Genomic DNA, 13,003 nt, shown 5'->3' with positions numbered 1-13,003 from the left:
TTCTTAGGGCAGCAATCTAACTGTTATTTAGAAGTTCATGCTCTATATATATGTATTCTCCTGTGATCAGCTCAGGCAGCCTACATTTATTACTAAGACACTGTCACCACTAAAATCTTTACAGTTTTACCTTTGAGAAAACATGATATTTCCATACTATCCCTTGGGTGTTTTCTTTCCTTAACTGAGGGAATGCTTTCCTTATATTAATTACCTGGAAAAGCATTTATATAGATTTTAAATGTGGTCAACTCTAATGTTAGCAATGTTTACATATGATTAATTGCACTTTGGCAATGTGTGTAAGATAGATACCAGCTACAGTCAATAATATTTCCCTCTTTGAGGCACATTTCACAAAAATAATTGCTTTCACAGCATTTGTGTGTTGGTCTAATGAAGTGAATAATCTTAAAGCACAGGGCAAGGTCAAACAAAGCACCTTCAGCTGTGTCCGGGAGACACTGTTGGAGAAAATAATTTKTATTACTCCGTTTTTCTTGGGGGACAGTGGGTACGGATTCTGTCTGTCTGTCCCTTGCTCTCTTCATTCCATAGCCCTGCTCCCTTTTCCCAGAATGTCTCTTGTTGCTTCATCTCTCCTCTGGACCTGTGTTCTGCGGCTCTATGGGGTGCAGTAAGAAAAATTATATTTGCATTTATATAGATATGTAYGAATTATTAATTGGACAAAGGGTGCTTTTTCCTGCCATCACTTGCAAGTTTTGGTTCTGCTCTTGGTAGCTGTTTCCAGATGACACAAGAATAGGGTTTAAAGGCACAATTTTTCTTCTTCTTTCTTGAGCACCTCATGTAATTCAAYAAAGCTAGGAGTTTGTTTTATTTAGTGTCAAAAAGTGCTTTATTTTAAAATGACTCTAACTCAGACTTTGAGGAGTCTCCAATGGCAGCTCCCTGGAGCGGAAGCACATTTTGGAGAATGTTTGCAGAGTGTTGGGCCGGTAGCTGTGTGCCCTCAGCACTCAGAGATTAAATGCCTACATGGCCTTTCGGTTGCTGTAGCATTATTGATGTGGAATGTGGTGAAAAAAACCTGTCAGAAATGTGCAGAGCAAAGGCTGCTGGAAAAACACCACTTTTTTCTTATGTGATTTGTGTGTCTGCTTAGAGATGCTTTTGCAAGTATCTTTTAACGAGAAGAAAACACAACAATTAGGTGAACCATTCATCTGTCAGGCTGGCAGTATGGACAGTCAAAAATTAAGATAATTTGGATACAGGCTATAAATGCCTGGCAACAGTGAGTTTAGATTGACAGCCTGCATTAATTTGCCTGCAGTSTTTTCTGTGCAAGTTCCTTCCACACCGTATCTGAGACTGACACCGTGTAACCTTTCTCCTGGTTGCAACAGTCGATATCCTCCCATTAAAATCAAGAATTCCTCAAAAAATAAGGAGAAAARAAAGGTTTGGAGTGCACAGGAGTTTCTACCTGTCAAAAAGACTTCACGCAAAGCACTTCATAGGCAGCAAAAAAATGCCACAGATCAGTCCCCTCACTGTTGAAGCAGCTGAGCTGTGGGAATGGGGAAAAGAAAGAGGGACAGACACCRTGAGCAGGCTGCAGCAGCTCTGCCATGTGCTGCTTTTCTCTCCTTGCCTGCTTTGTGCTCCTCAAGTGATGAACTCAAATTTTGRCCCTTCCTGGTACAACTTCCTCAGGAGTGCAGAAGTGCCGGGCACTGCAAGCGCTCTCTCTTCAAGATGAGAGTCACAAACCATCAAGTGTTTTCCCTGCCTTCCACAAGGCACCAGGAACTGACATTCTGSAATGAGTCTGCGCTCAAGAATGCACTTTTCCAGTCCAGCTGCTAAATAAATATGCTCTGGCTGATGCACCCTCCAGGTTCGCATGCAAAACACAAGTGATTGTTTCAGACAGGGGAAGAAAAGAAATAAAGAAGGAGAAAAAGGAGAAACAATTTAATTTAAAAGTTAAGAAGAWAGCTTGTAGATACATGGAACTAAATGTGTCAGGGAGCTTCAGGCTGGACATAGGAGAAGGTGGTTGGCCAGTGGAAGTGATCATGGCACCAAGMCAAGAATGTCAGAGTACAAGGAGCATCTGGATGACAGCCTTAGTTATGGTTTGGTTCTAGGCAGTTCTGCAAGGAGCAGGGATTGGTGATTCTTRTGGGTCCTTTCTGACTTGAGATATTCTGTGTTTGTGTGAAATGGTGAGCTCTGGTGCAGAATCAGTAATCCAGCACTGTCCGGTCCATTTTCTATAAACAGAACTATCAAGCTCTCTCTACTTTCGCCGATTTATGTGAGATATGGATTAATATATTGACAGAGGTGAAGGCAAGTCACACTCTCATTCTTCTGCATRTATTAATATTTATATTGTCATCCTTTTGTACCTTACTCTTCCCAATGCTGGAATAATTACTCAAGAACCCTGCCATTTATTTTAGTTAAACAATTGAGTTTATTGTTCATAAAAGTACCAGTACTTTCACATGAACTTAGAAGCGTATTGTAGGGAAATAAAACCTTCATAGGAGTATTTTCAGGGACCAAAGGCGCTGTGAATATCAAAGTAAATTCCTGATTTTCAATCCAGACTAAACACTTGGAAGTACACTTCAGCATTSTTCACCCAAGTCAAGCCAATATTTTTACTAGAATACCTTTAAAGATATGAAAAAGATAGTTTTGTGAATCACTGCATTGCTAGGCAAGATATGAAGGGGAAAGGAAATAAAGTACTGTGTGATGGAGGGAAATTAAAGAAAACCCCAAACAATAGAAGTGGCTTGGTTGCAGCTTCTGCTCATGTCACAAACAGTGCTGGGTTGACATGGTTGGCTGCTACTTTCAGAARGGCAGAGGGCAAAACTGTTTTCAGTTCTACCAGCAACCCCAATCAGCCCGGGCTTGTCTGGATCAAGTCACAGGAGGGAAATGCCCTTTCATTTCAATGATTTCCAAAGTAATCAGAACCTCTGAGAAGTTAACTGTGCAGGGGAATTGCGTGGTGGATGCTGCAGGGTCCTTTCAGTGCTTTCTAAAATGAAATCCAAAAGGCTTTTTTTTTGCTCTGAATTGTGCTGATACTTTGCAAGTTGTCCCCATGACATGTCCTCTTGACTTAGTGTCAAGAGATGTCCACTGCTGACAGCCACTGCCAGGAAGYTGACCAGATAGTACAAATAAGAAATTTCACCTTCTTACAATTTGAACACAAAAAAAGGGAGGCTTTGGAGCTGTGTGTTTGGTGTGAAACACACAGATGTGAGAACAGGCGTTTGTTCAAGCCAGAAGCTGCGTCAACAATGAAGTTAATTCATTTAATCTCAATTTCTGTGTCTGTTGTGGCCTGTCATTATACCCAACAATGATGCTTGGCTGGAATGTGTTCTGCTCCTCTGTCTGTCTCCTGCTCCACTGCTGTCACAGACCATTCCAGAGACAAGAGGAGGGGGTTTTCACCAGCCTAGTCTGAGCAGGGTGTTAACTGAACTCATATTTCATGCTGTACTGGGGTGCTGAGCATGACTGAGATGTCCCAGGAGTGGGATTTGAGAATCTCTATTAATACCAGAGAAACTGGATACTGAGCACCCCAGAACAAGGTGATATTTTGTCCTGTCTCTAAGCAGGAGATGCCTTGAAGACAAGGAAACTGAAGGACTTTCCCCTGTGTTTGTAGAGCAAGACCATGTATCAACCAGTTGCTTTAGATGCCAAGTTTATAAGGCACTTTGGGAATTTCCTATCCAGTAAAAAGAAGTTAGAATTACAAGATGAAAAATACAAATATCAGGATTTGTGCACACTCAGCTGTAAGAAATGCTTTCCTGAAGAGTGCAGTTAAGTAATTACCAACGCTCCCACACCCTGTTATAAAGTGTACATGCATTTTGGAATTTGAAGCAGGGCTCAATATAGCAGAAGACATTTGGGCCAGAATTGGCAGTACTAACAATCACAACTTTAAAATATTGACTGAAATGTCACTTGCTGCTGACAGAAAGMAGACACTGATCCCCTGTGCTGCTGGTGTAAGGGATTTGTTACCTGGTAGCTCCATCTCTGTTTCTCCGATCTGGGCACTGTTCTTGCACTGACTCAGATAAGGACATCATGGCACACACCTTTCTCACACTGGAAATAAATATTTTTAGTGCTCTGATGTTAGTTTTAACTCTATTCCAGAAATAATAGTCATTATTGCACACAATTTGTGTTGCAGTAGCCCCCAGAGACCTTTGCCCTGTCTGGCCACAGCTTTGTGCACTCTGTACCTGGTGACCAACAGCTCCTGCTTGAGAGAGGATCCAGCCAGGAGGAAAGAAACCTGGAGAATGGTGTCCCTGTGTCCTTGTGCCACTGGCCAGTCATGCTGGAGGTCCACGCTTCATCTTCTGAAGCTCTGGCTGGTGTGCCACTATCACATCTTYTGGATAAAAACACCCTCCTTTCCCTCCTCCAGGTGAGGTTCTGCGTCTGATTTCTGTTGGTTTTTTTTTGTGTTTCTTGTCACAGGACAGCCACTGTCCCGTGTTGCAAATTCCTTTCACATCACCCMATTCCTGCCATTTCACAACCCATTCCCTGATCTCTCTTGTGATTATTCCTTCAAGTCACAAAGGGACATCCTCACTCCTGAAGTGCAATGCTTGCAGGGGTCACTCCACCTGTGGCCTCCCAGGGGCAGTGAACATTGTTCCAGACTCCTGCCAGGATTTTGATACCTTTCCTTAAAGACTCRTTCCAAACACTACTTCGACTTTGAAGATGTTTTTAAGGTGCAGGAATTATTGAATATAATTTTAAATAAGGAAAACCTGATTATGTTCTATAAATATTAATCTCAGAGTGTAATTGCTTTACTACTGTATTACATTGCAATAAGCTTGCTGGTGTTGCAGCATTTTAAATAAGTGTGAGGTGATTTAGTTTGYTCTTATGCTCTTCATGGCAACAATCTTCAGCCTGAAACAAGATTGCAATTTGCTGATTAAAGAAGTATCACCTCATCAAAGTGACAGTAAGGAGTTCTTTTTTTTTTGACAGTTTTTTATTTACTCTGACTAAATATTTCAATTTTTTAATGGCTCATGCCTTTTCTACTCTTACTGTTTAATTGGCATGGATAAAATATACCTAATCCCATTCACCTGGAAGGCATAACATATCCAAGGCACATGATAAAGGTTTGGTTTGGAGGTGGGAACTCTGAGAAACAGCTCAGAGGGGCAGCAGACCCTCGGGGTGTAATCTCAATATGAGTGTGGATGTGGTATTGGATTTGGTAATGTGTAGGGATGCAGACCTTGGGCAGTGGAGATTTACTTGCCTTGGTAAACAAAGACCTCTGGTTAAATAATTACAATTAAATAAAAAAAAAAAACAAAAAACCAAACAATTCACACAGAGCTGTGGTCATGGGAAAAAGGCGGAGAAAAAATTTTTAAAAAACCAAAAAAACAACCTAAACTATATCCATTACTATGCATTATATACAAATGGAAACTAATTAATTCTTATAAAATACAAAACTTCTTTATAATAAACAACTTTACATACAAACCCCCTGAAGAAAATCCGTATAACAATCACCAACAGTAATGTTTTGTATTTGTTTTACTGACTGATTATGGAGACTTTGGAAAGGGGAGTTGAGAGAAGTGGATTATATTAAGAAATATTTCTGCATCAGGATGGTGTGGGACAGCATCACTGGAACTTATATTTGGTAAAAATGCCATTGTGTCACTCAATGGACAGAGGGCATCTGGGCCTTCTCTCCATTCATGGAGGAGGAGCTGCCTGTGAACTGTGAAAAGAAAAATTGAATGTAATGAATAAGGCCACAGCAGTTTTTGCCGGACTAAACTGATTTTAAACTGTTATTTGCTTCCTCCAGTCCAAATTGGAGCAGCGGTGGAATCTGTGCCAAGAGATACACTCCCCATCTCATCTCATCCAGTTTAACATCTTATCAGTCTCAGTCAAATATTTTCATCTCTTATACCTGTTCTGTTAATGATCTATTCTTCACACGTAGCTGGAGTGAGAAATGAAGCTACACATCCAAGGAAAGGGAGTTTTTTCTTTTAAGTAGGTGCTTATAAACATTCATGCACCACTCTGCCCTGTGGCCCACGCTATTTTTCAGTCTCTGCAGCCAAGCCCTTCTTGCAAGCTGAAGACATGTTGTTTGGAAAAGATAAGTGGAACAGGCCCTGTGGAAGTGACTCAGAATGAGTTGACTTCTGGAATAGTGGAACACCTGAGGCTTTAAATCTTTCTTTTTTGGTGGGGCTTCTCTTATTTTTCTTTTCCCATTTCACTTCATATTCACCATCCTATATATGTTTTCTTTTATCATCAAATTGAAATTGCTTCCAGCACTGTAGAGCACCTCCCTCATAATCTATCATGTAGCTTTTACACATCTTTAACAAGTGATGAYTAAACATCCCTGTGGACAACCTCACTGGAGGAACTTAGCTTCGAGGTGGATTTTGACCCAGATGTGAGGGCAAGCACAATCTGGTGGGTAAATATCACAAAACCATGTGCATAAGACTAACAGTTGTTGCCACTTTTCAAATTTGTTCATTTAAAACTTCTTGGGATGAAGTGTCTTTAGAGGCCTTTGCAGAGCAAACACGGCCTTGTTCAGTCTGGAGCCTTGTTTATGAGAGTGACTTAATTTGTGGACCACACCGATGTGGAGGGATCAGGACAAACATTTGTGCAAAGAATCACAGAACCATTMARGTTGGAATCATTAAGRTYGGGAAAAACCCCTGAGGTTATCAAGTCCAACCCCTAACCTGTCAGGYTCAMCACTAAATTGTCTCCAAGCACCCMMCCMMMMSKYYTTTTKRAMMMWTYCMRGGRMYKRWTYCMMYYYKGSWARSMYKKTYCMRGGSYTKRMCMMCCYTTYWRKKRARRAAWTTTYYYCMMWWWTYTWWYYWAAMCYYCCCMRGSMWWAMYTKRRGSYMWTTYCYYYYMWYCYKWKRRRWKKTWMMWKGGRRRARRRSCYSRMCCCCMMCYKGSYKSMWCCYYCYKKYMRGGRRKYKKKGGGAACAATAAAGGYTCCCCCTGAGCCTCTTTTTCTCCAAGCTGGACYCYTCCAGCTCCCTCAGCTGCTCCTCACTAGATTTATGTTCCAGACTCTTTCCCAGCTCTGTTCCCTTTCTTTGGACAGGCTCCAGCCCCTGAACTGAGGGGCCAGAACTGGACACAGGATTTGAGGTGTGGCCTCAGCAGTGCCCAGTACAGAGGGACAATCACAGCCCTGGTCCTGCTGGTCAYACCATTGCTGATGCAAAGACAATAATCAATGTATTTACTGTCCTTCATTGATGGCTTGTTAATAGCCCTGTACACAAAAATTTTATTTTTTTCTTATGGACTAGCTTTAATACACCCTTATTAACCTTGAAAGCACCAGATTCTGATTTGGGGTATAGTCTGCACTGCAAGCATGGGTGTGAATGGAGAGCAGAACAGCAACCCACAGCCTAATTGCAAATTAACAAGATGTAGTGGTCTGGCTGTAGCCGTGCCAAACCTAGGGTAATTGTCTCTGATGGTACTTGCCTTTTAATTTTAACGGACAATGTTTAATCAGGCAAATTATTTTAACTGTGGAAACATTAAAGGAAGAGAACRGAAAGGATCATAGCTGGTACTTCCCATTGGCTTTCCAGCACGTTGCTGTCAGAACTGGGTGAGTCCAGCTCTGGGGTGGAAATCTGAGAGTGACACAAGAAGGCAGATTGCTTCATTAGGGTCAGTTACTCTTTAAAAAAAATCTTTATAGTCAATGTAACTGATGGTTGTGACTGTGGTATCGCACATGTTTATATTACAAAACAAAACAAATTGATGYATTTGAAAGCAGCTCTTTTGGTCTTTCATTCAGGTACAGCCAATTGTCAGCTAGGTTGAGTGCCCATTTTCTCTTAAGAGCAGTTTTTCCCTTGGAGTGAAAGATTTTCCCAAATTCAAGCACGTTTCCTTCCTGCAGTTAAAAGCTGACTGAACAGAACTGTATTTTTCAACYCATAAATCCTCCAAAAAGGAAATCTCATTAGTGTAATGAATACATTGAATGGTTGTTTGTTATAGACAATTAACCTCCATTAATTGGAGTGGTGTGCTCACAGAAGAGGGATTGTTTATTTGACAGAATGATTTTATTTTGTGGGGACAAGAAGGCATTTCAGATAAATTGCCWAAATAACTTCATTTCTGGCTGATGGCACTGAGTTACTGAGGGCAGGGCAGTTGAAAGCTCTCTGCAGAGTTGACACTACATGACCACATTGTGAAATTCTCTCCGAAATTCAGTGCTGATGAGGGGAAAGCAGGGCAAAAGGAGATATTTTTCCAAGATTTACATGCACAGCAATGGGGTCTGACCTAACTCTTCCTGCTTGGGAAGAGTCCAGCTTTCCCCATGGAGAGGTGTTTTGGAAGGTTTGGGATATTACACTGAAGAGCAGGGTGTTGGAGTTCCACTGAGGGGAGTTACAGGGAGATGTCTCATCCAACCATCCACTTCTTGGAAAAAAAGTGTTACTGCTCTGTCTCCCTCTGTTTAATTTAGTTGCCTTCAGGGACAACTGCTCAGCCACAGAAAGATGAGCTTCAGAAACTGGAGCCCTGACACCACAAGCTTTCCTGCTTTTGCAGGCAGCACAGTAGGACATATATGCCAGCAGAATGAAAAAGGTGTTAATTAGTATATTTTATATTGATCTTGCATTTTCTTCTGCTGCTGCATCATTTTACTTTCAGSTTTATGATTTTATTGGTAGGTCCATATAATTTTTTTGCTTCTTTTTCTGCTGTTAGTTTTTCCTTATTTGTGAGATGGAACTGATGCTGCTTTTTTTGAAATCTCAGTTGTTTGTCACCATCACAAATGCAAGGGAGGCATGATTATCTTTATAAAACTTGCATTAACATTTGCTGTTGTGGTTGATTCTTGGGCATTCTGCATCACTGCTGCTGCCTGTTGTGAGGYTGAGAAAATGTTAATGGAAAATGGTCCAATCCTAAAGTGCTGCAATCAATATGCAATCCTTCTTACACGTTAACCTTTACCATATGGATTTAATATCACATCTGATTTACACCTAATAAAACAAGAGCCTGCCTCTAGAGTTATTTTCTCTCACGTTTTTGTTCTTTTTTTTTTTTTTTTTTTTTTTTTTAATAGGATGGAGCATTTTTTGCTTCAGATGTTACTGTGGGCTACACTTTCCTTGAGGAGCAATCCTATGGCCTCACCCAGCTCCCCTAACCCAACTTCAGCAAAAAACTTTTTGACCTCATTTATTTGCCAGCCCTTGGACAAAGCTGGATCTCTTCTTCCAACTCTGCAGTCCTGATTGCTTAAACTTKGCAAAGAATGGATCATGTAAGGAGCATTTCCCATGGCAGCTTCCTTGGTGCAGCTAAATAATGGAGTATGTTTGCAACCCATGCATTCTATTTCAGACCTCGGGTCTTTTTTAGCAGATATTTTGTGGTTTTTCTCCTCAGTGCCTAAGTTTGTCTCTTTAAGTTATAATACTTCAAATCTTGACTGCRTTAAGATGGTATGTATTGACTTCTTTCTATTTTATTAATAAACACTTAACCCCAAGCCATTCATTCACCTTCTTCAATGGTATTTATTCAGGATTTTCTCCTCTGCAGGCCTTACATCCCTCCACAGGGGCAAGCAACAAGAACTAGCTAAATTCCTCCCATACTCATCTATTCTCTTTTCTTCCAGCTTCCTCTGAGCTCTGCATCCCACCTGACCACTCGTGCTGCYAGGAGCCAGAAAACAGCGAAGGCTTGGAAAGCACCAATTATTTCAGCTRTGCTGCTGAATAATAGACTGGAAGGCAAGAAGTCTGGAGTGCATCAAAGGCCCAGTGAAGGTCTGCAGAGATGCCTGTGTTATTTTAGGGATAAATATGTGCAGYCTAGGTAATGTATAACCACGACATTTAAAGATCTGTGGCATGAAGAGAGCACACAGTGCTTCCAGTGACAGGAGCCTGAGAGCACCCTTGGCAGAGTAATAATGACTGCCAGCAAAGCACATGGATATTTCCATGATGGAAGTCRATAATCAGTCAGAGAAGCACTAAAAAATTGATAAGAGACAGGATAAATGGAGAGAAGTTTTAGGACTGGGGTGCTGGGCAGTGAGGTACCTTGGCTGTGCAGTGCAGGATCCACATTCCATGGACTCTGTCCACAGCAGGGAAACCTGGGGAAAGGACTTGTGCTGAGCTGGGCAGCAGAACAGGGATAAAAGTGCATTGTACCTGCATGAGAGGGGCTGGAAACAGGCTTGGAGCTTCCCACCAGGCTGAGCAGCTGCCCCAGGGGTGCCAGCAATCCCAGCAGTGCCCTGAGGGAGCTGTGGGGTTGGAATCTTTGGGAAGATGGATGTGGCTCTGCTGGGTGCTCCAGGATGCACAGCACCAGCCCCTGCTGAGCCTGCTGGGGGTGTCTTTATGGAGTCTGTAACTCCTCCCTGAAAAGGCAGTACCTGAAGGACTTCTAAAAGCTGAAGGGTTTAGATCAGTCCCTACTTGACAACCAGGAGTGGTTCATCCATGACAAGTGGTTCTCCAAGACCAATAAACACTCTTACAGTCTTGTCTCAAGTGACGTTGCTGTGACCATGGGGTGTCTGATGCCAAAGGCAGACTCAGAGAGAGAGCAGAAATAGGTTTGAGGTGGCCCCTGGTGTCTCTTGCTCCCCCAAAACTTCTCATATGGGCAGTGAGGTCCAAGCTGTCCTCTGAGACCAGAGGGGCTGGTGTTACAYGAGGCAGAGTCATATCATTGAGGCATAGTCACACCACTTAACCAGGTGTTAGTGGAGCCTGAGATCCTGACTATACCATTTCAGCAATGAATTAATTCTTTATGGCCAGGGTRAGTGTGCAGAGAGCCTCCAGGAGGCCAGAGAAGCCCTGTGCAGCCTTTGTGGCGAGAGGCAGGAGCTGTTTCRGAGCGATAAACAGCTGCGAGCTGCRCTGGYGTTAATGCAGCCGCCCAGAGAGCCTCTCCKGTGTTAATCTATGAATTCCATAGCCCAGCACTCCATTAATTATTTATAGATTTATAGCCCTCCCTCCTCCACCTTTCCCCCAAGCATCTGGATGCTGGATGTGAAACTCACTGTGGCGATTACAAAAGATCTTCTGAGACCCCATCCCCGGCAGAACGGGGGAGCAGCGGGCAGTGGTGTGTGCTGGATGGGCACCTGCTGGCCCAGGAGGGCCTGCTGAGCACCCAGTGCCACCCAGTGCCACCCAGGGCCACCCAGGGTCACCCAGGGTCACCCAGGGTCAACCACACACTCTGGGTGAGCTTGTCCCAGAGCTGGGACCAGACGCTGCCCAGGGTGCAGGGGACATTTCCTATGCAGCAGTAACAGCAGTCTGTGTCACATCTCCGAGGGCTGGAGGTGGCTTTGCTCCTCGCTGCTGCTCRGGTCAGGAATACAAACAGATCAGTTGATGTGTTTTGTGTCTTCTGCACAGTTTTCCCCCGTGTAGTTTTTTTTTGTTGCGTGTTGGAGCGATGATCTCACCGTGGCAATTTGTTCCTCTCAGGGACGGTGCTCGGGGCTGCCTCTGGGCTGGGGTGGGATCGCAGCGTGTGCTGTGCAATCTCTGAAATTATTTTGTGCATATATTSCAAGTTTTCAATTTTTGCCGTGAGGTGCATCTGAGCTGGATGTTTCCCTGGCTGCAGGGATCCTCTTTGGAGCCCAGTGGGTGGAACAGCAGCTCTGGGACTGTGTCCCGTGCTGGAGTCTCTGGCTGCTGGCATTCCCAGATGTGCCGTGTAGCMCTCCAGAGGAACACGGAGCCAAAGCGCTGCTGCTGTGAGGGATTCAATGAGAGGAGCGATCTTTTGAAGATAAATGTGTTCCATATGCGGCAGGGGGGTTTGGGGGGTAACTGGCACCTCCAATAAGAGCCYGAAGCGAGCAGGCAGCGAGCAGAGAGCCCAGCCACGCTCCTGCCCCACGGCAGCTCACGCACGTTCTGCTTTCTGCCAGGCGAGATTCCTCTGCGCCTTTCAAAGGCAGCCTCAAGAAAACACTTTTTTTTTTTTTTTTTTCTTTTTTTTTTCTTGTCAGCAGGCAAGATGTGGAGCTGAAAGTGCAGAGAATGAGAAGTGCGCAGTCACTGGCAGAGGTCAGCATTCGCTACCTGTTACCGCCCTGTGCTTTCCGACGCGTCTCTGTTGTTTCCGCAGCGTTCGCCGCGCTGGAGCGCCGGGATTTCAGTGGTGGCAGCTCCTTTCCTTGCGGAAAAGGAGGGTTCAAGGGCCTGACATCCCTCAGAGCGAGCGCAGAGGCTTTAAGAGCAACTGCCTCACGGGATTTTGTTTTACCTCTCGAGTGCTTCAGTCGGGTCTTGTTASCCGCGAAGCTCGTTGTCATTTTAGCACTTCTGCTTTATCTGCACTTGTGGTCTCGTTGAATGTRTTTGCGGTGTCTGGGTGTTACTGCTGGCACCTTTGTGTTTTTCTRARGCTGAAAGTTACCACTTAGACCTGYATATAAGCTSCTTTATCTCCAATACACTTTTAATGATTAATTTTGAAAGATACCACACTTGTCTTGAAGATTGTTGCAGAACTGTTCTRATGCTGTGTACAAAATTGGTATGGAATATTCTTCCATGGCTGTGCCAGTACTTCCTATTACTTTGAAAAGATCATGTTCTTGTTCTATTTCAGTGAATTTGATTTTTTGCTGCCCATTAAGTTTACAAGGTTTTTTATATAACTGTTTTACTTCCAGAATAATTAGAAACATTTTTAAAACCCACTTCTTTTTTTTCTAGTCCAGGCACGTTTGCAAGTCTTAGTAGGAAGTTCAATGGCAAGAGCTGAGTAAAATCTAAAATCCTTGTTTAGCAGCTTTAATGCTGCTCTGGAAAGAACTATACAGATAAAGAGCTCTCTGCACCTGTCAAAACCTCTA

General features: G+C 43.3%; 1 protein-coding gene across 1 annotated transcript in view; it reads right to left on the bottom strand.

Moving 5' to 3' along the window:
* CASK (calcium/calmodulin dependent serine protein kinase) overlaps positions 1–12,457 on the bottom strand; it is a 232,126-nt gene extending 219,669 nt beyond the window's left edge. The window contains exon 1 of the mRNA XM_057380908.1: positions 12,225–12,457. Within this exon, the coding sequence (XP_057236891.1) occupies positions 12,225–12,457 (233 nt within the window). The remainder of the gene's footprint in view (positions 1–12,224) is intronic.
* Positions 12,458–13,003: the final 546 nt, after the last annotated feature.

This window comes from Malurus melanocephalus, unplaced genomic scaffold, assembly GCF_030028575.1.
Source record: "Malurus melanocephalus ecotype Western Australia unplaced genomic scaffold, MMel_1.1 scaffold_479, whole genome shotgun sequence".
Taxonomy (NCBI): Eukaryota; Metazoa; Chordata; class Aves; order Passeriformes; family Maluridae; genus Malurus; species Malurus melanocephalus.
This window is presented reverse-complemented; position numbering and strand designations above follow the sequence as displayed.